This window comes from Oxyura jamaicensis, chromosome 9 (genome assembly GCF_011077185.1).
Source record: "Oxyura jamaicensis isolate SHBP4307 breed ruddy duck chromosome 9, BPBGC_Ojam_1.0, whole genome shotgun sequence".
NCBI classification, from domain to species: Eukaryota; Metazoa; Chordata; class Aves; order Anseriformes; family Anatidae; genus Oxyura; species Oxyura jamaicensis.
Window position 1 is genome coordinate 20,888,129 of NC_048901.1, and position 21,447 is coordinate 20,909,575.

Here is a 21,447-nt window from a genome sequence, read left to right on the forward strand (position 1 = left end):
GTTGCAGTGACAGCCAGGCAGAGAGCAGCGGGAGGATTTTTCAAGACAACAGAAGCAAAGCATAGTGAAACTTTATTAGTTAGAGAGAAGGTGCCAATGTGCAAGGCATCCGGGCTCGAGATGTCCTTTCCTAGTTCTGCTGGGGTCTTCCTACTTGTAATGGGCAATTGCTTGTGTGGGCAGGAGGGTGATGAAGCTCCCTCTGCCCACCCATCGTGAGGATCTGGTAGCAGGCACTTCTCCAAGCCAACAGGCACTTGGCAGAGATGGCTGTGGATGGTGCACACCCTTTGTACCCTTGACAGAGTTTTAATTTCCCCCTCTCTCTGTTTCCCTTTTGCTCAGGGAACGTCAAGCCTGAAGGGTCACCCGTGCTCTCCCACGAGCCCCCTAAGATCAAGCAAGAAGACAACAGAGATGTGACGCGACCAAGCCGACCTGCTGTGAGTCTTAAATTATTTCCTGCAGGAATGTTGCCAGCCGGGTTGGCCGGGTGTCCATCCGGTGCAGTAGCACAGCCGTGGGGACCCCAAAAAGGAGGCTAGTAGCACTGCTCCTCCAGCTGAGAGACTCAGAAGTGGCGGTATGACAAGGGCCTGTGGGGGATTTGAATGCTTAAGAGAGTGCATGAGTTTGATCAGGAGCCCAGGTCTAGGGGAAAGCACTTAAGCCTGTGATTTTGAATAAAGCAGATGCTTAAGTGCTTTGCTAGACTGGGCCCGGTGTCTGCCCGTGGCACATTGTTGTGTTCCGTACTGCATGGTGCCCCTGCAGCGGCCCGCAGGGATGCTCCTGGTCGGGAAGGCTGGGTGACCAGCCCTGAGAGCCTTCACAGCTTGCACACCAGCTGGGTGGTGGTGTCTGTACACTCCTGTGTTACTACTGTTAGCAAAGGCCCAGCAAAATCTCATCCAAAGCGTTTCTTTCTGATTTAACATTGTTGATACTTGTACCTTAAAACTGCAGAGTCGACCTAATAACGAAATGAATTTCCACTGCTTCTCTTTTTTAATCTGTATTAATGTTTTGTTGATGTTGTTTTCTCTTTACACTCCACAGCGTTGAGCTAACAATTCTAATTTTATTTCTAACCTGCTTGCCCTTCCTCTGGCTTTTTCCTGTCCTGATCTGTTTCCTCTGATGCTGATTAATCTTCCCTTACCCACAGAGCTATAAGAAAGCTATAGATGAGGTTAGTGATATCTTTTCTCAGCGGGTCATGCCAATGTGAGGTTGACTAGCTAGCGCTTAATATCAAACTGGGTTTTCTTGGTGCTGCCATTGAAAAAGGTGATAATGCAATCCTGGGTCAGATTGGAGATTGTGTTTCGGCACAGTGAGCCTGTCTGCGGGGAGGGAAACGGAGCTGGCGGTACCTCCGGCTTGCCCGCGGGCTGTGTGGAACCCAGTGACAGACCACGTGTGGGGGCCCTGGCAAGATGTGCGTTAACGTTCACGCACAGAGCAACTCCTGCTACTGTTGTTCTGCATTTTTAAAGAGAATGACCAAGAACAGAGTTTTCTTGGGTCAGCGGAGGTGATCCGGACAGACCGAACTGCACATCAGATTCTGCTCCCAGCTACAGCCCGCAGGAGCCCATTGATTTCAGTGGGCAGATCGAGCTATATTTGAAACGCAGTTTAGGCCTAATTCAAATAAAGGCACTTGGCAAGTAGAGGGAAACAGAGCAGTGAACACCGTGATTAATGCATTGTTACGAGGCAGACCATCAGCTGTATCGAGAGCTAGCAGAGCCGCCTTGGTTTATACCGGCTGGGAATCTCTCCCTGCAGCGTAGGTGGTATCCTGCCACCGGTGGCTGCTGTAGCTGAATGTGTTTACGAAAAACAGGATAGGCAAGGACATACGTAATTACCCAGGCTGCACACAGCAACACACTTCACTATCCCAAATTGCTGCCTTGCTTGCCGGGACCAGCTCCTGATGGGTTTGCTCAGCTCGCTCCTCCACCACGTTCAGCGAGACTGAACGCAGGGCAAGCTGGTACCGCCTGGACGGGGCACTCGCCAGCCCCTGGGAAGTGTTTGGGGCATTTTCTTCATTTTCCCACATTGTGGTTCTCTTCTTTGTGTTTAAAAATACAGGTAGAAGGTGGAGGGCTGCCCTTGAAAGCACCGGTAGCAGCTCTTTCCTTTAAATAGAGTAAATAGAAGATAGGAGAGGGGAAAGACAGCGTGCTGGTTAGTGAACTTGTTCTTTTGGATAAAACACAACCCATGCTTCGTGTTTAATGAGGTGCTTTGTTAAGAAAAAAGCACGTAAATCAGTGTCTGAAGAGAGGCAACATGCATGCTAAATTCAAGCCAAATGAGCTATGTGACTTTTGGAAACCAATCTAACTTGATTCCAGCAAACATTAAATCTAAAGACATCTTTGCAATTAAACGTAATTAAAGAGCACTGATACTTTTAACTCACGCATTATGCCACCTTCAATAATAACATTCCAAACACGTGTGGAGCTACGTAGTGCTTTCTAGTTGTCAGATGGTTTTTGGTCCAAGAGCAACACAGTCGAGCTGTTTAATCCTACACAGTGCTCATTATCTGAAAACATGATAGCATCAAAGCATTCCCCGTCCTGCGGCAGAGCCTTAGCTAGGAGCCGTGAGTTATCTGATGATATTGTCAGGGAGTATTGTTGCTATGATAACTTCCAAATTAGTTATTAAAAACTAATTAAGCTGATTTTTAAAATATTTGGCTATCTCTTAGCGATGACCAAGTTGGGCTGGTAGGGTAGGTCCATTCGTCACCCTGGTGGCAGGGTTTCAGCACGTCCATGTTCTTCAGCCCCGCACAAGTGGCAGGCTTGGTGGGAGGCACTGCAGATGTCACAGTGCTGCCAAATTGGAGCCTTTCTCTCCGAGCAATCTCACTCAGTTCAGTGGCAGGGTCTGCACTGGGCAGAGACATCTGGAGGACATCCCTGAATCCACCCGCTGCCCTGCCAGGCTTTGTGAGCAGCCCGAGGTGGTTTACAGACGTTTTTTGGGTGCACCACCATCCCTTGCACAGGCAGGGAGAGCTGCCTCTATCCACGTCGTGCCTTCAAATGTGCCAGCAAAGGAAGGTGCAAAAAAGAGACAGTTTTCATGGTCCATCCCTGTGCCTTGGAAGGATTTTGTGCTACTCCTGTAATGCCGCAGGTTCGATTGCAGTTTTCTGAGGCTCTTACACAGCCTTCCCCTAAAGTCCTTTTTAAACTGGTGAAGGCTTTAATCCAAATCAAAGGAAAGTGCTCGATGTATGAGAGCGTATTTTGTACTCTAAGCAGAGAGCATCGTTAAGCCATTGAAATTTTCACCAATTCTTACTGAAGAAAAGAAACAATCACATCCTAGAAACTGCTACAGCATTAATTAAAGTAATTAGTTGTCCTACCTGCAGATTTGACTGCATTTCGATCACAACATGTTGGCATAATAATAAACTCTGTAAGCACCACATTCTCTCTTTAATCATGATAAAGAGCCTTTCCTTAGAGTTACAGAGAGCGTTTGGATTTGGAGAGGGATATGTAGGACCCTTCACGGGCATCTGCTCTGAAGCATGGGTTATTCCCAATTTTTTAACTAGCCTTGTTTCACGTGCTAATAATTGCCGCCATGGTTGCAAAGCTTTCTGACATCCACGGGAGCCTCTCCTCTACATCAGTGGACTTTGAAGCACACCTTAATTTTATAATTTTAAAATTAATATTCTTAAAACAGCCAAAACCTGCTCTGGGTTCCCGGGGCCTCACAGCCGTGAGTGCCCGGAGCGGGGCAGGGCAGAGCTGGGAGCAGAAGGTGCGGCGCTCCGGCGCAGCGTCGGCACGTGTCGTTGGTGTGACGGATCGGTTCTGAGCACTCCTCATTTCCGCAGACCCAACTCGGTGCGGCTCGAGGGCAAATTTAAATGTCAATAAAGCATTTTCTTTGATTTGTGTGGAACTGGGGATGAACGATTACTCCACTTGAAGCAACAAGCGCTTCATTTTAGAGTCTAATCCGAATGACACAACGAGCTCGTTATGTCCTCAAGATTAGCCAATAACCGAAGTGCAAATTGCTTGCAAAATATTACCGAGTCATGGTTAAAAATATGCTAGGTTTCCATCTCAGCAATAGCATTTTTCATCATTTTCTTCACGTGTCGACGGGATAGATTTTAAGAACTGACTTTGCAACCGTAATTAACGTTGCCGTAATCGCCCTGCTGGAACGGTAAACTGGAAATGTGTGGCGTGCAGTAAAGAGAGAGTGTGGCCATAAGACGATTGTGGAATTTAGCATTTTTCAATGAGTTTCTTTCTCCCTAATCCTTTATCTCTGACCGAATGCACTGATGGCTACCTCGGTCACTAATATAGGGAGAAATGGTAAGACTGACAATTGCGATGCTTTGTTCGTCATGTGCATGTTTTGTGCAACAGAGTACTCTAACCCATTCTAATTAGAGCTCTCATGCTTTTTTGCCCTACTGCTTCCCCCTGCATTGCTATAAAAGCATGTAAGATAACAAAAAGTCTATTTTCTACACGGTGCCTGCAATGTTCCTTGTTTTTAAATAGCAGTGTCTATTTTCTATGACTGTCGGGTCTAAGGCCTCATCAAAGTCATGGTAAACTGAAAAATTATTGCTAGGTTTTGGGACTGCTCCCATCTTTTTCTTGTTTCAAGGCTTTTTCCCCCTAGCTTGTAGGCTGTCACATTTCACATAAAGTGCTTAATGGTTCCCGCTGAGGGATTTTTTTTTTCTTTTAACGATTTCATTTTTCTTTTATTTTTTCGATCGCGTGGCTGACTCAGAGCAATGACTCAGAAGTCTCGCTGAGCAGGGCGCTGCAGTGAGCCAGGCACCTCTCCTGGGTGCTCCTCACCGCCTCTCGGCAGCCACCTGACAGCGGAGACTCCTCACTGAAGCAGCTCTTGACTTGGGGATTGCACCACTCCATGGGAGATGCTGTCATTGCTTCCTTCCCAAATGCATTTATTACAGAATAAATACAATTCTGGGCTCTCTTTGAGAAGTTTGAAAGAGGAGAAAACCCTGCAGGAGAAATTCTCCAAGCCAATCTTTGCAATGATGTTGTTTTCCAGTTTACTATGATGGTGACTGAACATCACCTTTTCCAACAACTCTAATTTTGTCGTGTATATACATATAAGTGTGTGTGTATATATGCACATACGCATTCCAAACAGAAAAAGAACAGGTTGGCTATTGATTTTTCAGTGAGCGTAAATCAGTTTTGTTTTGTTTAATAAATGCTACATGCTACAAACATTGTCTTACATTTGTCTCATGTTTGTAATGACTCTGTAAAGCTATTTCTTGTTGCTCGTGCTGTTAGCATTGGCTTTTGAAGAGATGTATGTGACGTTCTCCTCACTTTAGATATAATAGCCATCGATTTCTTGTTTTGTTGCCCCCATCCCCTTTAGGATCTGACGGCCTTAGCCAAAGAATTGAGGGAGCTGCGCATTGAAGAAACCAATCGCCCTCTGAAGAAGGTGACAGACTACTCTTCCTCCAGCGAGGAGTCGGAAAGCAGTGAAGAAGAGGAGGAGGACGGGGAAAACGAGACGCATGATGGGACCGTGCCTGTCAGTGACATCCCGAGGCTTATGTAAGAAGCTTTTTCTCTCAGGGAAAACCGTGAAACTGCATCGTTTGTTTGTCTGGAGGAGCAGTAGCTGTGGTGTGGGGCATGTCCAAAGCATGTCATTGTTCAGGGGCTGGCACTGGCGATGGTGTCATGGTTGAAAGGGATAATTTGCTCAGATGTGTCTTTTTCCTGATCAGAATTAGAGATGTTTAATGAGGAAAGCTGAATTATGTAACTGTGCATTCAGTGAACTTGTATTCCAAGTTAATGGACCTGTTCCTGCTGGTAAGTGAGGTGGGTTTGTAGCCGGAGTGGACGTACCTGACTTCATTCACACCGTGGGTCCTGCCTGCAGACCCGTGGGCTGGTTTGTTGAAGCTCTGTCTGCTCTTTAGCTTCATCTTGCCCCAAATCAAGCCGTAATGAAGCAGTATTTGGTAACCTGACCCGTGCCAACTGTTAGAGCCAGGTTTAGCACATAACAATGTGGATTTTTTGTCACTGCTTCCTGTCTTTGTCTCAGTCACTCTGCAGGCTAAAATATTGAAACTAAGAAGTCAGCAGACTATAATAGTGCATTTGTCTCCCCGTTATGGGTCATCAGACAGTTGGGCTTTTGAATATCTCAGTAGATGAGGAAGGAGGAAAGCGTAGCATCAACATATACAAAACTTAGCTGTCTTCATGCAGAGCTCACTGAGGCACCTCCACCGGTGTTTTGCTGAACCAGCTCACTGGGGGCATTTCTCGTGGCTCTGTGTGGTAGCAGGGTTTGACTCCCTGCACTTCTGAATTCACAGAGGAGTTGTGGGAAGGCTTTAGGGGATTTTTAACACGTTAATGACTTAATTTCCAATCTTTGTGTTAAGCACAAACAGGCAAGGATGTGCTACAGAGTAAATTCATAGTGATGGAGAGCAACCACTGTGTATGACTCTTAAATGCAAAGGAACAGGTGTGTCAGCAACAGCTTCATAACAGCTGTCAACATTTTCTGGCACCCAGGCAGGATGGGGTAATCCAGGCGTGCTTTGTCATTTGCTTTTGGTTTCATTTGAATTATATTTAAGCAGCTTGCCTGTTCGTAATGTAACATCATAAAGTCATGGCGGGAGCTCACCACCTGCGACATGCACTCAGAAGCAATCCCAAAATTTAATTTGTTTGAGAATAAAACCCAGTCTCTCTCCTGACGTACGAGCACAGAAATAAAGTCAGCACCTCCCAGCACTCTGGTATCTCTGGGGACTGGGTCCCGGGGAGGAGATTGGCAATGTTTCCATACAGAAGGTGTGCATTAAACAGCCAGTTAAACTCTCAAGTGGACTGATATCAAACCCACGCTGGGAGTTGCTTCTCCAGTTTACTGTGATGTTACTGTAAAAACCAGCCTCTCTGGTGGTTGCCATAGGAAGACAGAGTTGCTGTTTCCCAAGGCATAGCAGAGCTGGTCAGATCGTGGCCTTGCCTGGGAGCACATCTGCCCCGAGTTTAGCTTGGCCAGATGTGGGTAGGCTGGAGGAGGAGGCGGTTCAGGGGCATCACTCAGTATCAGCCACCGGTGGGGAATGCTTCGCTGGTGGCTGGCAGGACATGCCGCAGGCAAAAACCCATTCGGTAAGGGGAAAGCCAAAGCCTGATTGCTTCTCAGTATTACCTTGAGTGACAGAGGCACCCTCATTAATGCTGGTATATCGCCAGCTGTAAAGTGGGTTTTCAGGAGAACCACAACCAGGTCTTCCTGTCACTGGAAGAATTACTCTTGTTTCCCGAAATCTTCTCTGAAAATGACAGTGTACATTCCTTGCCAGAGCGGGCACAGCCTTGGGATGACGATCACTTTCTCCGAGTGGGTCTTTTTAACGCAAGGAACCTGTAATTATTTTCTCCCTCTCTGTCTCTCAGTACTTCAAGGCTAAATCATGGGTTATGGCTACATTTTCACCTGCATAACGGTGGAAAGCTACAGAACAGAACTTGTATGCTTGCCCGCACCTCCTCCAAGCTCCATCCACTTCACTGTCGCGTTGTGCCCCAGCGAGCCCGCAGCTCTGCCCAGGCAATGCCTGGTGGGGTGCGACCCCTGCCCCTAGGTAGTGCCCCTGTGTGCTGAACGGAGCTGGGATGTGGAGTTTGGACCCTGTAACCTGAAAAGCCAAAGGAAGCCCTCATTAAGCTTCTGTTCTCGTCTTCAAAGCAGGTGGCAAAAACCCAGCCTGTGGTTGTGGGAGTTGTTCCCTGGTGGGTTGGGTACTCCCAGGCACTGCTTGTTTTTCAGGGGTCGAGCTGGTAGTAGTGGGGGTAATGCATCAACCTGAGCCTGATGCTGTGTTTCTGGCCACATAAATAATTTCCCCGTACATTTAAGTAGATATATTTTCTAGTTTTCCTTCCCGTGAGATACAAAGCCTTACCTGCCTATAAATAATACTGTATTGGAGGATTTTTCATCTAATCCAGCTAAGGAAATGCCTGTCACTAATGCTTTTCCATTCTGTCCTCAGACCAACAGGAATTCCTGGAAGCAATGAGCCGTACAACCTGGGGATGGTGACAACCCACGGTCTAGAAACCTCCCATGCAGATACGTTTAGCAATATTTCAAGGGAAGGGACTTTAATGGTGAGGGAGGTAAGTTGTAAAACAAATACTTCCATGGAGCATCTTCAGGAGGTTTTCCCCATGTAAGCACAACAACTAACAGTGCTGTGTATCCGGAACACAAAATGACTGAGTAAATTGTGCTCATTAGTGCTCTCGTAATGCAATTTACACTCCGAGCAAATGTGACAAGTGCAAATGTTTCTCAGAACTACAAACAGCAGTGAATAGTAACGCTGGGGCATGGTGGGGTGGATGTTCTCTGCTGTAATCCCAAAATAGCTCCAAGCAACAGAAGTTGTCTTCAGTTTAGAGCATTTATTTGGAGTCTGGCCCAAAGTTTCCCCAGTGCTTCCCAACCTTTACCATCATACAAATGTCAGAGGTGTTCAGCAGATGCAGTGCTTTCAGAGGCTTTACCTGAAGCCTGGGGTTACAGGCAGCTGGCTCTGTTCGGGGAGGCAAGGTATGGCTGCTGTTGACCCCTGGACATTGCAAACAATGCTGCTGCTGCTTTTCCAGTCAAAAGTCTTGATCCAGTGCATTTGCCAAATTCTCAGAGACCAAATCTCGCCCAGGTTGTCCCAGCCTGCCCAGCTCCCAGGTGCTCAGGGAGCACAGAGCTAACAAAGCGGCATGGCGTGGGCATTTCTGATCCATGGTACTGAAGAAAAGAGGCAGGGGAAAGCACGTTCAGTTGGCTGTGGAAATTCTCCCCCAGCGTTTCCTTTTTTTTTTTTTTTTTTTCCCCTGTAACATGCTGGTGATGCTGTTGGAAATGCAGCAGGTCTCCTGGAAAGGGCAAGAGGCTCAGCAAGGTAGTAAAACAGGGGAGTCATCCTCCTGCTGGCATGAAAAGGAGGTGGATGGGAGAGGATAAGAAGGGAAGGGAGCTTGGAGTGCGCAATCATAAAGGAGGAACCTTTAGATCAGCTGCAAAGTCGGCTTACTTGGCTTATTATTTCTTAATTCTATTTATATAAAATACATACAAAGGATAAAAAAAATCAGTGTAACTTTGCAAGAAAGAAAAGTCAGCAAAGAAGTCACATGGTGTTTGCTGCCTTCCTCCGTGACTTCTGGAGCTGAAGGAAAATGCACAGCTCACCTGTTCCCTCACTGTCCTTTACCTGTTTGGAGCAGAGACCCCTGAAACTTGGTTGGCCCTGTGCACATCCTTGTAGCAGCAGCAGTGAGGAGGTTGAGTAGGAATACCAGTCACTGTTCTAACAGGCAGGCATTTCTGAAATGAGCTTGGATTGCGTTGCCGCTGTAAGATACATGCCACACCAGCAAAGTACTCTGGTAAAAGGGCGTTGCAGAAGGATTTAAAAGTCACAGGAAAGAAAAGCAGCAGGGAAATCTCTTCTGGCAGGAGGGAGTGTGATAGGAAACCCGAGCTGCAGCCTTGTGTGGGATGTTTGCTCTTTGCTCCTGACCGCAGCTGTAGCAGCCAGAGGAAGGACTCGCTGACCTCCGTGGGCTTTGGGCAACGGCTTGTCTGCCATGCTGCCCTGGCAGGGTGACAAGGTGTTTGAGGGCTGTGGTAAAGGATGATCGAAAGATAGATGTTGTCAGAGCTGATCAGTGAGTTGCCAAGCCTGTTTCAGAGGGATTTTTCCACCAATCCCTGCAGACGGACAAGTCTCTAAGAGTTCCATTAGCGCGCTCCAGGTACCTGCATTCATCAAAATGGCAAATGCCTCAAAACAGTGGGCAGGGATGGGAGAAGTTTCCTATCAGCTGTCTTGTACAAAGTGGGGATGAAGAGAAAGGGCGAATGTGTTAGGATAGGTGAATGCTTGCTTGGCGTAGGCAGCTGCACTCAGTATTCACCCAAACCCCCCTCTGGAGGAAGCTTTTCTCTGCAGACAGGGAACTGCTGGTGCCGCGGGGAGCTTTGTGCTCAGAGCAAGATGTGAATAGCTCTGCTGCTGCAGGCGAGGGTAACGCTGCCGCTGTTCACTGCTGTTTTGGGTTACAGAAACATGCAAGGAGGACTGTGTTGGCATTTGCAGTCAGGCTACTCGCCAGCGTAGCTGTGAAAAGCCGTTAAGGCTACTGCTGATCAAGGGGTCAGATTCTGCTGTCACCGTGGCTGGTGGCAGCGTGGGAGCAGAGCTGGCCATGGGGCTTGCACCATGGTGGCATGGGTGGAATCTGCCCGACATTCCTTTCCTAGAAATGACAACGATCAGGCTTCTCCTTTTGCTGTAATGTGGCTAATTACTCTGTATTGACTTTGTGATTAATCCTGTCTTTATTTCTCGGGGGGGGGAGCGGGGGGGGGTTGGTTTGCTGCTTGCCAGATTGCATGGGGGTGGAAACAGCAGAGAGGGTCCTTGTCCTGTGCTTGCTGAGGGAACTGGGGGACTGCAAAAAAACTTGGTTTTGTTTTTTTTTTTTTTTTTCCTCTTCTTCTCTTTTTTTTCTCCCCTTCTCTTTTCTTCCTCATGCCTTGTGTCTCTGCAGACCTCTGGTGAAAAAAAGCGTTCTGGCCACGCAGCCAGCAATGGCTTTGCAGGCCACATCAATCTCCCTGATCTGGTGCAGCAAAGCCACTCGCCTGCAGGTACACCGACCGAGGCCCTGGGGCGAGTCTCCACGCATGCGCAAGACATGGACTCGGTGCCTGAAGTAGGTGGTGGGGGCTCCTCCTTCTCCTCTGCGCTGCTTTAAACAAGTATTAACATCTCTGTCCCAGCGAGGGCCCTTCCTGCTTCCTTCCCTGGCTTTCTTTGCTCTTCTCTCTCTTTTGTTTCCAGTCCGTGTGGGTGAGTGTGGTGGAAGTCAAAGGGAACCTGATGGGTTATTGGGATATGGGTCTGTGCCTGGTGGTAGGGTTGTGAATTAGGCCTTACCTCGAGCCCACCAGCTGGAGTTCAGGTGAAGATGGCTTGAATGCTGCAAGCTGATGGGAAGGTCCTCATCTTCTGGTACATGGAGATGAAGCAGAATAGGAGAGCCAGTGATGCCATTAACTTCACCTGGGCCCAGTTGCTGCTTAGGCAATATTTGAGGCTTAACATGATCCAAGAGGTTAACAAAATAGAGAGCCAAGAAAACCCGTATAGTTCTTCAGACTAGAAAAATAAGACACACCTTGAGTTTTTACCGTGACTGTTTCCTGTCACAGTATTTTTCCCACATAGCTTTTTTAGGTGGACATGATTGAGCATAAAGGTTGGACAAGGTCTAAAAAGTCCTAAAAATCACAAGATGTTTCACATAAGACAAGGGAATTGGTGTGCCTTGCTTACCAGAACCAGTTCTGGGAAACAGGCACGTATTTTTTTGTTTTCCCTTGAAGAATCAATCCAGTTGGTGCTGAATAAGCTATTTTATTTGTGTTTTCTCTTTTTCTCGTTGGATATACGATGATATTTCTGTCACCTTACCCTCTTTCACAGAGATGATGTGCTCACTTTACGGTTTACTTTTACTAGCAGCATAAGAACAGGAACGGCTTGGGATTGTGCGTTGATGAAACTAAGAACAGATGGTGCCTGACTTGACCTCCAGGTTTTACCCATTTCCTTGTTGCCTTCAAAAGCAGCGCTGAGCCAGTTGGGCCTGAAGTGACACCTTCCAGGGTCACCCTGGAACTGCTTAAACACGAACAGTTTGCAAGGCCTGGGTTTAAATATACTCATTTATGGAATACCAGCTGAGATCTTTTCCATTTCTGAAACTGCATTTTTAGGGCTGACTGAGCAAGGAGTGGGTGGAAGTGGAAAGGTTTGGATTGGGTTCTTTAGGTGACTCACGGCGCTGCGAGCAAAACTCGCAGCCTGGCAGGCAGCAGCGTAAGCCTCTTGCTGGGAAGTTATCCCTTGTCCTGCTTGTACAGGGCATTTCCACCTCTGGTGGGATGCCCTCACGGGTATCTCTCTGCTGGAGCGGCTGCAATGTGTTGGGACTGAGGAGGTTGGAGGGGACCAAGCATTATCGCACCCTGCAGCTTGGTGCTGTTTATGTAAGCCAAGACAGAGGTTTAGAGTGAGCTGAACAGAACCTGGAGGAAGATGAGGTCTTAATATTTAAATAACAGGCTTGGAAGTTCTTAAAATGCCAGCTTCTTAGGAGAAGAGCAGCTGAGTCTGAGAAGGAAAAATACTTGGGGCATTGGAATGAGGGATTTCTTCGTAATTCATCTGTTGGAAAGCACCTGGCTCTCAGCTGGAAGGCATCCCTGTAACACTGAAGTTGCTCCCTCTATGAATTGTTGGTGTTTTATGGAAGAGACACCCAGCAAGGGAAAAAAAATGTGTATTTACTGGATATGAAAGAAGCACAGAGTAGTGAGTATATCTTGTGTGCGCATACAAATATTTTGGCCATACAGAGTATGTAAATATGCTATCCGTTCCTGCAGCCCTCTCTGCCTCAGGCTGCTAACTCCTTGCATGGGTCTCCGTTAGCATTTACTTTTTGGAAATCGTCCTGTTTCTATGGCAACGCAGGGGCTGTTGCCAGGCCATGGGATGCGGATCTGGAGGGAAGCAGGAGGCGCAGCGCCGTGGTGGCAGGCGCAGTGCGGGGATGCTGGCTCACCCCAAATGTTCTCGGTGCCGCTGGGGAAGGATGAGGAGAGGCCATATGAGGCCATTTTGTCTGTGTGCTCCTTGTGAAGCTTCGGCAAGGAGTCGGGGGTTTTCTCTCTTCCTTGTCTGGTGACCTGGTGGCTTGGAAGCTGAGCAAGGTGTGTTTCAGGGAAGGAAAATGTCCTGAGGAATCAAAATGTGAAAGTCCTGCTGCTGCTGCAGTAAGATTGGATGTTTGCCGCTGTTAGAGCTCTTAATGGAGGTCCTTCCTACATTCCTTAAAACAAGGGATACCCTGAGCAAACACTGCAATAAGAAAACGAAGCTGCCCTGCAAGGGGAGGAGATCGTGGCACTTCACTTTTGCCTCTGACGCTGCGGCTTCCCCGCTAACCAGTCTCCGGCTGTGCTGTGCTTCCACCTGCGAGCTGAACCCGCGGCACGAGGGCCGGGCACTGCTCCCCGTGCCCTGCACTTCTTGTTTGCTGCTGCTCCAGAGGCATTCCCAAGTCTGGTGTCGTTGTCTTCACTGGTCACTTCTGGGGGAGGAGGATCAAATGCTCAGACAGCTCGTAAGGGGCGCTGCAGGGTCCGGCACCGTGCGCTCACCAGGAAGTCACACGCAGACGTTACTGGTATTTCTGTGCTCTGAGCTCTCTCTCTGCTGTTTGTTTTGCAGTATGGTATGGGAAGTAGCACCAAAGCCTCTTTTACCCCCTTTGTGGACACTAGAGTGTATCAGACCTCACCTACCGATGAAGATGAAGATGAGGATGAAGAGTCGTCTGCTACTGGTAGGAGGCAATGTCATCAGTTTGAAAGGGGAGGGCCTCATGGAAACCAGGTCGTGGGGCCTGAATAACCCCACAGAACCTCTCAGATTTCACTTACCCTTGCTCAAAGATTGTTTGAATTTGTACCCTTGTGTTCTCCAATTTCCATCCAAGTCCCTCACCCCCCACCAGTGAAATACCATCAGAAAGGTCAGAGAGAAGACAGGGAACAGCAGAAAACCACCCATCCCTTTCTGCCCAGGCACCTGGCAGAAATGCTTCTAGCAGACTCAGGAGGTGGCAGTTGCTTCAAAAAGCTTGCAGTTGTTCAGGAGTCATTGAAAATGGATGGATGAGGGCAGGCAGGCAGAGGATAGGGCTGGTTATCTCAGTGGGCAGGGCAGAAGGTCTGGGGACATCACCTGTTAGGGCTTTGGTGTTGGTTCCAACCCCTGAGGAGCTACCGATGTTACCTCTCAAAACTTAACAGCTTGTAACGTAGTGATAACTTCCCCGTCGAAAGTTAAAACAAGAATTTTCTTCCACTAACCAGTCACACCTCGTTGTTTTGTTGTTTCCTTGTCAGCACTGTTCACCAGCGAGCTGCTCAGACAGGAGCAGGCCAAGCTGAACGAAGCCAGGAAGATCTCCGTGGTGAACGTGAACCCTACCAACATCCGTCCCCACAGTGACACCCCAGAGATAAGGAAGTACAAGAAGCGCTTCAACTCGGAGATACTCTGTGCTGCTTTGTGGGGTGAGCTCCTGGTCACACCGTGCCCTCGGCAGAGCTTCTAGGGGCACGTGTCCCTGAGTCTCTTCGGTGTAAAAGGGATGCTTCTTGTCTGTGGGAATGCTGCCCTTAGTTGTGATTGTCATGGGGTGGTGGTGGTGAAGAATGAGCTCGGAGTGCAGTCCTCTGGTGGGCAGCAGCTGTGGCTCCACGTGCCCATTGCTCTCCCCGTTTCAGGTGTAAATCTGCTGGTGGGCACCGAAAATGGCCTGATGCTGCTGGACCGAAGCGGGCAAGGGAAGGTGTACAACCTCATCAACAGACGGCGGTTCCAACAGATGGACGTACTCGAGGGCCTGAACGTCCTTGTAACAATATCAGGTACACCTCTCGCACCCCATCGTTAGCTTGTCATCCATATTCCCGTTGATATTCACATACCATTTGCATTTGCTGCTCCCCAGCAAGGCTGTGGGCAGAGCTGGGTGAGCAGAGCGGTGTTCCCAGGTTTCTTTGTCCAAAGTGAGAGCCTTCCGTGCCAGAGCTGAAAGGCACATTTGGCGCAGCAGTATCTGAGGTGTAAGAGCTGCATTCCTGGCCCTGCCGTGCCTGGTTCTCTCTTTGTGAGCACAGATTTGTGCAAGCTGGAGTTTCCATCCCCCAGTAAGCATAGCCCAGCTCGTACTGCATCTGCCAGTGGCGTGGGAGACCAAGGCACAAGCAAAAATACAAAGCCAACTATATTATTATTTGAGCTTCCTTTTGAAAAGAACTTAAATTTTATCTTAGTGAAATATATTAGTGAAAATAAGCACTGAAATCTGAAGGTTTTCCACGCGAGCATGTTCTGCTTGCCCTGTGTGGCATAGGGAGAGAGCAGGAGCCTGGGGCTGTCCCTGGGGCTGCGTGCTGCTCTGTTACTTCTCGCTGCTCCTTATGGCCAGGTTTCCTTTGCCAACAGGAAAGAAGAATAAGCTGCGAGTGTACTATCTGTCCTGGCTGAGAAACAGGATTTTACACAACGACCCCGAAGTCGAGAAGAAGCAGGGCTGGATCACGGTTGGGGACCTGGAAGGCTGCATCCACTACAAAGTTGGTGAGTGGCTGGGGCCACCCTGCTGGGCTGGTTTCAGTGGGAAAATGTCTGGAGGCATTTTCTGTGTCCACTACAGCTGTGAAAAAAGCATCTGGCAGGTCTGCTCTCGCACTGAGAAAGTGCATTGTGTCCATACTCGGAGCCTGGAGAGGGCGATGCTGACTGGACTGCTGAGAGCTGGTTGCCTGCTCCACAGCACCGGGCATTGGAAGTTCCTCTATCGTTGCCTACATGATAAAATGGCTTGTTAAAAATCTTCAGGGTTTATCTGATCGGTCACGTACTGCATATGTTACAGGCAAAAGATACTTGGAATCTTCGGAGATTTTTCTATGTAGTCTTAGATTTGATCTGATGATTTCTCTTAAAAGTATGGGCAGACCACAGCCACAAATAATCTTGATATTAACCTATATGCATTAGGTGGATGCTCTACCACAAGGGAAGCAACAGAGAGAGAGCCTTAGAAGCTGTTTCTAGAGACAAATGACTCAGTCTCAAAGCAAAAGTGAATGTTTTAAACATTGGTTTTATTTTAATTTTAGTGAAATACGAAAGAATCAAGTTCTTGGTGATTGCCTTAAAGAATGCTGTAGAGATCTATGCTTGGGCTCCTAAACCATATCACAAGTTTATGGCATTTAAGGTACGTTTATCTGGTTACCAAAATACACTCTGTAGTTGCAAATACGCGAGCTTTCTGTACGATGCAGAACTGAAAAGTGTCTTGCTTATGTAGTCCTCGGGGACCTGGGTGCAGTCTCTGGAGGGCCAATGAAGAGAAGCACCCGCAGCGATTCCTGACAGACTTGCTGCAAGGTGCCAGGCCTTTCAGATCTCAAGGACGCAAACAAAAGCACTCCTCAGAAACGTTATCATCATTGTACTTCCCCTGGCACAGAGTTCTGAAACTCGTGGCTGAAGAGATGTGATACGCGCTGTTTATGGCTAACAATTAGGCATTAATTCTAGCTTTTCCTGGGAGGCTTCACAGGGGAAGTTTGCAGAAAGCTGCCCAGATGTCCTTGAGAAAAATTAAGTTGGGGTTTTGGGTTGCTTTTCATTTGTGTTCATTTCCTTGCTTTAACTTCTGACTAATTTTCCACGTGTAATGTGAAAACAGGCTGGCATTATTTTCCATTTTTATTTTGCAAGGTCCTCTCCCCTTCTGCAGTGTGGATTCTGTTTCAAGACAGAAATTCCAGGAGAATGACCCACCCTTTCTCTCCCTCTCTCTTTCTCTCCCTTTTCATCCACCTCAGTTTCCTTCAGTGAGACCTTTCTCCTACACAACCTGCCAAGGGGTATTTTGTACTTAGTACTTTAAAGCACTTTTCCTTCTAAGGAAAGCAGCAAGTCACAAGGGGCAGCGCCTTCTGGAGACTTTCACACTGAGTAATCTCATTTTGCATCCTTCCAGCACAAATGGGCTTATTCAGTATTAGGTCACATTTGCTTTCTCTGAACAAAAGCCAGAATAAATGGGCTTGGTGATACGAAGAGCTCAGCAGCAGTTACGCAGCCTGGGATCCAGCCTCCACGGGCTGCAGTTAGGATGCTGGTTAGTGCTCCTGCTGCTGCTTTTCCAGTCTGGGGGCTGAAAAAGTTCGACCCCCTTGTAGGCAGGGATCTGTTGGGACAGCAGGAAATGCCACTCGCTAATTTTCCATGTCAGGAGTCAGAGGGGTACTTGCACAGGGAGCAAATCACCCTTCTCTCTCCCTGGGGGTGTTTCACCCTCCTGTTGAAGACCTGAGCCATGGAAGGCTCTGTCCCAGCTTGGTCCATGCCAGAGAGCTGATCCCAGCATGTACCCAGCAGGTTAGCTTGAACAGGATAAAGGACGTCTAATTTTACTTGTTTTAGCTGCCCAAACTGGAGCGGTGTTACCCACCGAGAGGGGAGGTGGGTGCTCACAGCTGTTTGCAGACTTTGCTCTTGTTACGCTGAGCAGCACCACAACTGGGGGGGTCCCTGCATGCTGGCGGGGTCTCTGTCGCCTTCCTTCAGAGACCAAGCTGTCGGGCTGGCCTCGGGCTCCTGGGGAAAAGCTGTGCTTGGCACCTATCGGCTCGGATGGCTGGAGTGAGAGGGTAATACCCCTGGTGTGTCTGACATAGGAACGGAGACAGGAATATAAATAATGACATGTTTAATAGGAAACACGTTCAAATAAATGCGATTTCAAAACTGTACCAGTCTGCTGTAGGAATTTGTTGGTTTTCCGTGATGCTCACTGAAAGGATTATAAAAGTCTTTTGCAGATCTCCAGCACAAACCGTTGCTTGTCGATCTCACTGTAGAAGAGGGTCAGAGACTCAAGGTTATCTTTGGATCACACACTGGTTTCCATGTGATTGATGTAGATTCTGGGAACTCTTATGATATCTATATACCATCTCACGTGAGTACCCGGGGGAGTGCTGCTGCATGACTAACGCAGGTCACCAGCAAGGTTTGGCCGGGCTTTTGGTGTCTCAGAAATGCTGACCAGTCAGGGGACATCTTGCCATGGGTATGACATCTCCAGTGCCATCCTCACTGATAACTTGCTTAAAGAGGACGCCGAGGTATCACCTACTTCATGTCCATTGTTCCACTGCTGTCCTTGTGCCCGAGCGGTCAGGTGTAAGGTTGCCAGGTTCCACAGAAAGGAGAATCTTAGTCCTTACACTGCATGGAGCAGTAATGGAGCTCTTTGTAGGGTGAGATGCCACGAAACCAAGATCTTGGATACTGGACACCACAGACCACCAAGGACTGGATGCCCAGTGCACTGTCCCTTGCATGGCGTAGCAGGTGTGCTCACCAGCACTCTTTCCTGCTGAGGCAGTGCTGTTTGCCCAGGCAGGATGAGGGGAGCCCAAATCTCATGCTGGTTGAAATCCCCAACTCCCAGACAGCAGAGACGGACCACAGGTTCTCTCTCAGATCCATAGGCTATTTCAAGAAAGAACCAGTGCTTCAAAAAATATTGTAGATAAGGATTTTCTTGTTGGCTTATTTAAGCTCCGTCCCTGCTGTTGTACCAACCAGCATGAGAAAGTGGCCTAGGAGAAATGGAAATCAAATAGAAATCAAATCCAGGAACTGCTGAACAGAGCAATAGAGCTTCTGCAAGAGCTCGCAATAAACCTAGGAGAAATATGGGGACAGTCTGGGACGGTTTTGTTTCTTACCTATGGAAGGTCAGATGGGGGTGGAAAGTTACTGTTACTACCCTCAGGAAAGGGGAGAATACTTCCTCCCTAGAGCTACCTGTAAAAATCTGGGCTTATTTGCCTTGATTTGAATAGAAGATGGATTCATCAGCCAACAGTTGCTGATTTGTGTTACTGCCAAGTGTCAGCCGTCATTCTTGGGGGCGTATATGTTGTGATCTCTCTATAATTGCTGAACCTGTTTATCCTTGATGTCTAAGACAGCTTTGATGGTAGGGTAAACATGACAGTTTATTCCCCTTCAAGCTTATCTCTAAAAGCTGATGCCTGTCTGTTGAATGGAGCGAGGGTTTTGTTCTCGGTGTGGTTTTGGGTTTTGTTTTTCTAAGGCTCTGCTCCCTTTCCCCCTACCACTTTCTCCATTCAATGTAATTCTGACCTGTAGGGTTTATTTTAACTGCAGATTCAGGGCAATATTACTCCTCACGCCATTGTCATCCTGCCTAAAACAGACGGGATGGAGATGCTTGTGTGCTACGAGGATGAAGGCGTGTATGTGAACACCTACGGACGGATAACTAAAGATGTGGTGCTCCAGTGGGGAGAGATGCCTACTTCTGTGGGTAGGTCAACCCTTCACCTTCACAAAGCACGTACGACGTAAGATGCAGAGTCAAGGATGCTGAGTTAGAGTGGTTTGGGATTTTGTTTATCAAAGGAGATTTCTCTCAGCCAGATAAAAGATGCACTTGCTAAATTTCTACAGTTTGGTCCTGCACAGAAAAAGCAGGCAACTTCTTGAAGATTTTAGCTGTGTTTTATTGTAAGTATAAGCTGTCACATTGGTGAGGTTCTGTGTTGACTGGGAGAGGTGCTGGGCGCAGAGCCACGAGAGCCTGAGTTGCTCTTCTGGCCAGCTATTGCTTAGCTCCACAGACTCTGCAGGCAGGTCACTGTCCCAGCTCCTCGCCTGCAGAAAGTGGAAGTGTAACATCTTCTCTTTAAAGTGCTCAGCAACTTCTGGACTAAAAGTGCTCTTAAAGGCTATTTAGCAGAGCTCCGTGATTCGTCTGCGTAGACTTTGAGTAACAGCTGATGAGAGTTGTTCTGCCCATCGTGTAATACTTAGCTCAACACCCATTGTAACATCTGCCAAACGCTTCCTTTTGACAGCCTACATTCATTCCAATCAAATAATGGGCTGGGGAGAGAAAGCTATTGAAATCCGGTCAGTGGAGACAGGACATTTGGACGGAGTATTTATGCACAAGCGAGCTCAAAGGTTAAAGTTTCTATGTGAAAGAAATGATAAGGTAAGTCCACTTCAAAGCTTGCATCCATGCTTTAAGCTACAACCAACTACTTTTAGACTTCGGGTCTAGTTTATCTTGGGGTTAATAAGTAATTAAGCTGAAGGTCCTGTTTAATAAACAGTACCCATAAACCCAGTCCCAATTAATTCTCTTCAGTGGACGTAGATCTCGGCCTGTGGTGGGAATATCAACCGAGATCTCTCCCCGTCGACTTGGCTTGAATTTCTTTCAAGTGTTGCATCAGAACGTGAATTCTTGAGGCCACCAAATAAACTGCAAAAGTTGAGAAATGGTAGCACTAAGGTTGTGTAAGTAACCCTAATTTGAACTTGGGTGGAGAGATGTTGTGAGGTATTTGTAGTTCAGTGATGATAAGCTATTTTCTCCACGGACCCCCACCTTTTTGTGTGGACAACGTTGATAAATATTGTTCTGGAGGGGCACCAGAGCTGCGTGGTCAACTTGCATGGTTGTGCGGATTACCCTTGGCTTGGGTGTTGCTGAAGGAGGAAGGTGTGCAGGGAATGAGGGAAGAAGAAATGTCTGGAGGAGAAGGAATACCTTCATGGAAGAGGTGGTTGAATGCTGAGGTCTGGTTTCTGCGCTGATTTCTGCTGGTGGTATTTCCTCGCATCACAAGATTTCACCAAGATAAACCAGGCCCATGGAGGGGAGAATTCTGTAAAGAGCACGAGCGCGAAACACGTGAAGAAACTGATTGCTGTGTTGCCAGAGCAGGGTTTAATAGCATGCAATAAACAAGATTTGAGGCCACAATTTAGTTGGCCTACCTGTTGCATGAAGTTAAATTTGGACTCTGTGGAAAAAATGTATCCCTATCTTTTAGTTGATGTATATCGTGCAAAGTTGCCCATGAAGCTGAATTTTAGTTGTGTCCAAATACCTTTAGGTTTTTTCTTTTCCCCTTAACTTTTGAGAACTTGACTGTAGGTTTTATATAGTTTATTTAAATCGGTCTTTTTCTGTTTTGTTCCTGTTGATTTTTTCCTTTTTGAAGAACGCTGGGGGAAAAGAAGCACCTACATTTTTCTAAAATACTGGAACCAGCTGATCACCAGTGCTTCTGAAATGCTTAAAACAGACGTTCCTCTTTCTGGGCAAGTGGCTAATCATGAAAGTCTTGAGAAGACTGAATGGTTTTGTTTTCAAAAAGGACTAAGTCCTCAGATATTGTAGCTGCAGAAGCTGAAGAAGTGTCCCCTTAAAATCCTTGCAAATGACTTATTTTTTAAGACTTCCACTGTGGTCAAATGCTGGTGGATCCAGACGGAAGCACCAAAGGGCATGTCTTCATAGAGAGCCCTGATACTTTCTGTGCCTTGAAAATACTGAAGGAAAGTCTGAGTTTTCCCTGACGTAGCATTCAGAAGTGGCTGAAATAACGTAACTAACTTCTGCAAAGAAGCACATTTCAAACCGAGGCAGATAACCACCGTGCCGAGTATTGACCCAAATGGTTAACGTTTAGCAGGATATAAAGCCCTGGAAGCAGTCACATTAACGTTGCATAATAAATGATGCCGTGGCCGTGCTATGTGATAAACCTGGTATTTTTAAGGCTTTCCAAACCTTGCTCTCTGCAGTGGTGATA

At 47.5% G+C, this 21,447-nt stretch overlaps 1 protein-coding gene across 10 annotated transcripts in view; it reads left to right on the forward strand.

The window, feature by feature from the left end:
• The window catches only part of TNIK (TRAF2 and NCK interacting kinase), a 152,864-nt gene that overhangs the window by 128,998 nt on the left and 2,419 nt on the right, over positions 1-21,447 (forward strand). For 4 of the 10 annotated variants that reach the window (XM_035334103.1, XM_035334108.1, XM_035334112.1 and 1 more), the window contains 14 exons: positions 346-443; positions 1,169-1,192; positions 4,377-4,385; positions 5,452-5,636; positions 8,120-8,246; positions 10,689-10,853; positions 13,439-13,553; positions 14,119-14,289; positions 14,503-14,646; positions 15,227-15,361; positions 15,907-16,007; positions 17,616-17,765; positions 18,986-19,145; positions 19,696-19,835. In XM_035334103.1, the coding sequence (XP_035189994.1) occupies positions 346-443; positions 1,169-1,192; positions 4,377-4,385; positions 5,452-5,636; positions 8,120-8,246; positions 10,689-10,853; positions 13,439-13,553; positions 14,119-14,289; positions 14,503-14,646; positions 15,227-15,361; positions 15,907-16,007; positions 17,616-17,765; positions 18,986-19,145; positions 19,696-19,835 (1,724 nt within the window). Of the gene's footprint in view, positions 1-345; positions 444-1,168; positions 1,193-4,376; positions 4,386-4,513; positions 4,517-5,451; positions 5,637-8,119; positions 8,247-10,688; positions 10,854-13,438; positions 13,554-14,118; positions 14,290-14,502; positions 14,647-15,226; positions 15,362-15,906; positions 16,008-17,615; positions 17,766-18,985; positions 19,146-19,695; positions 19,836-21,447 lie in introns of all 10 variants that reach the window. The other 6 variants (XM_035334105.1, XM_035334109.1, XM_035334106.1 and 3 more) reach the window with 4 other exon arrangements.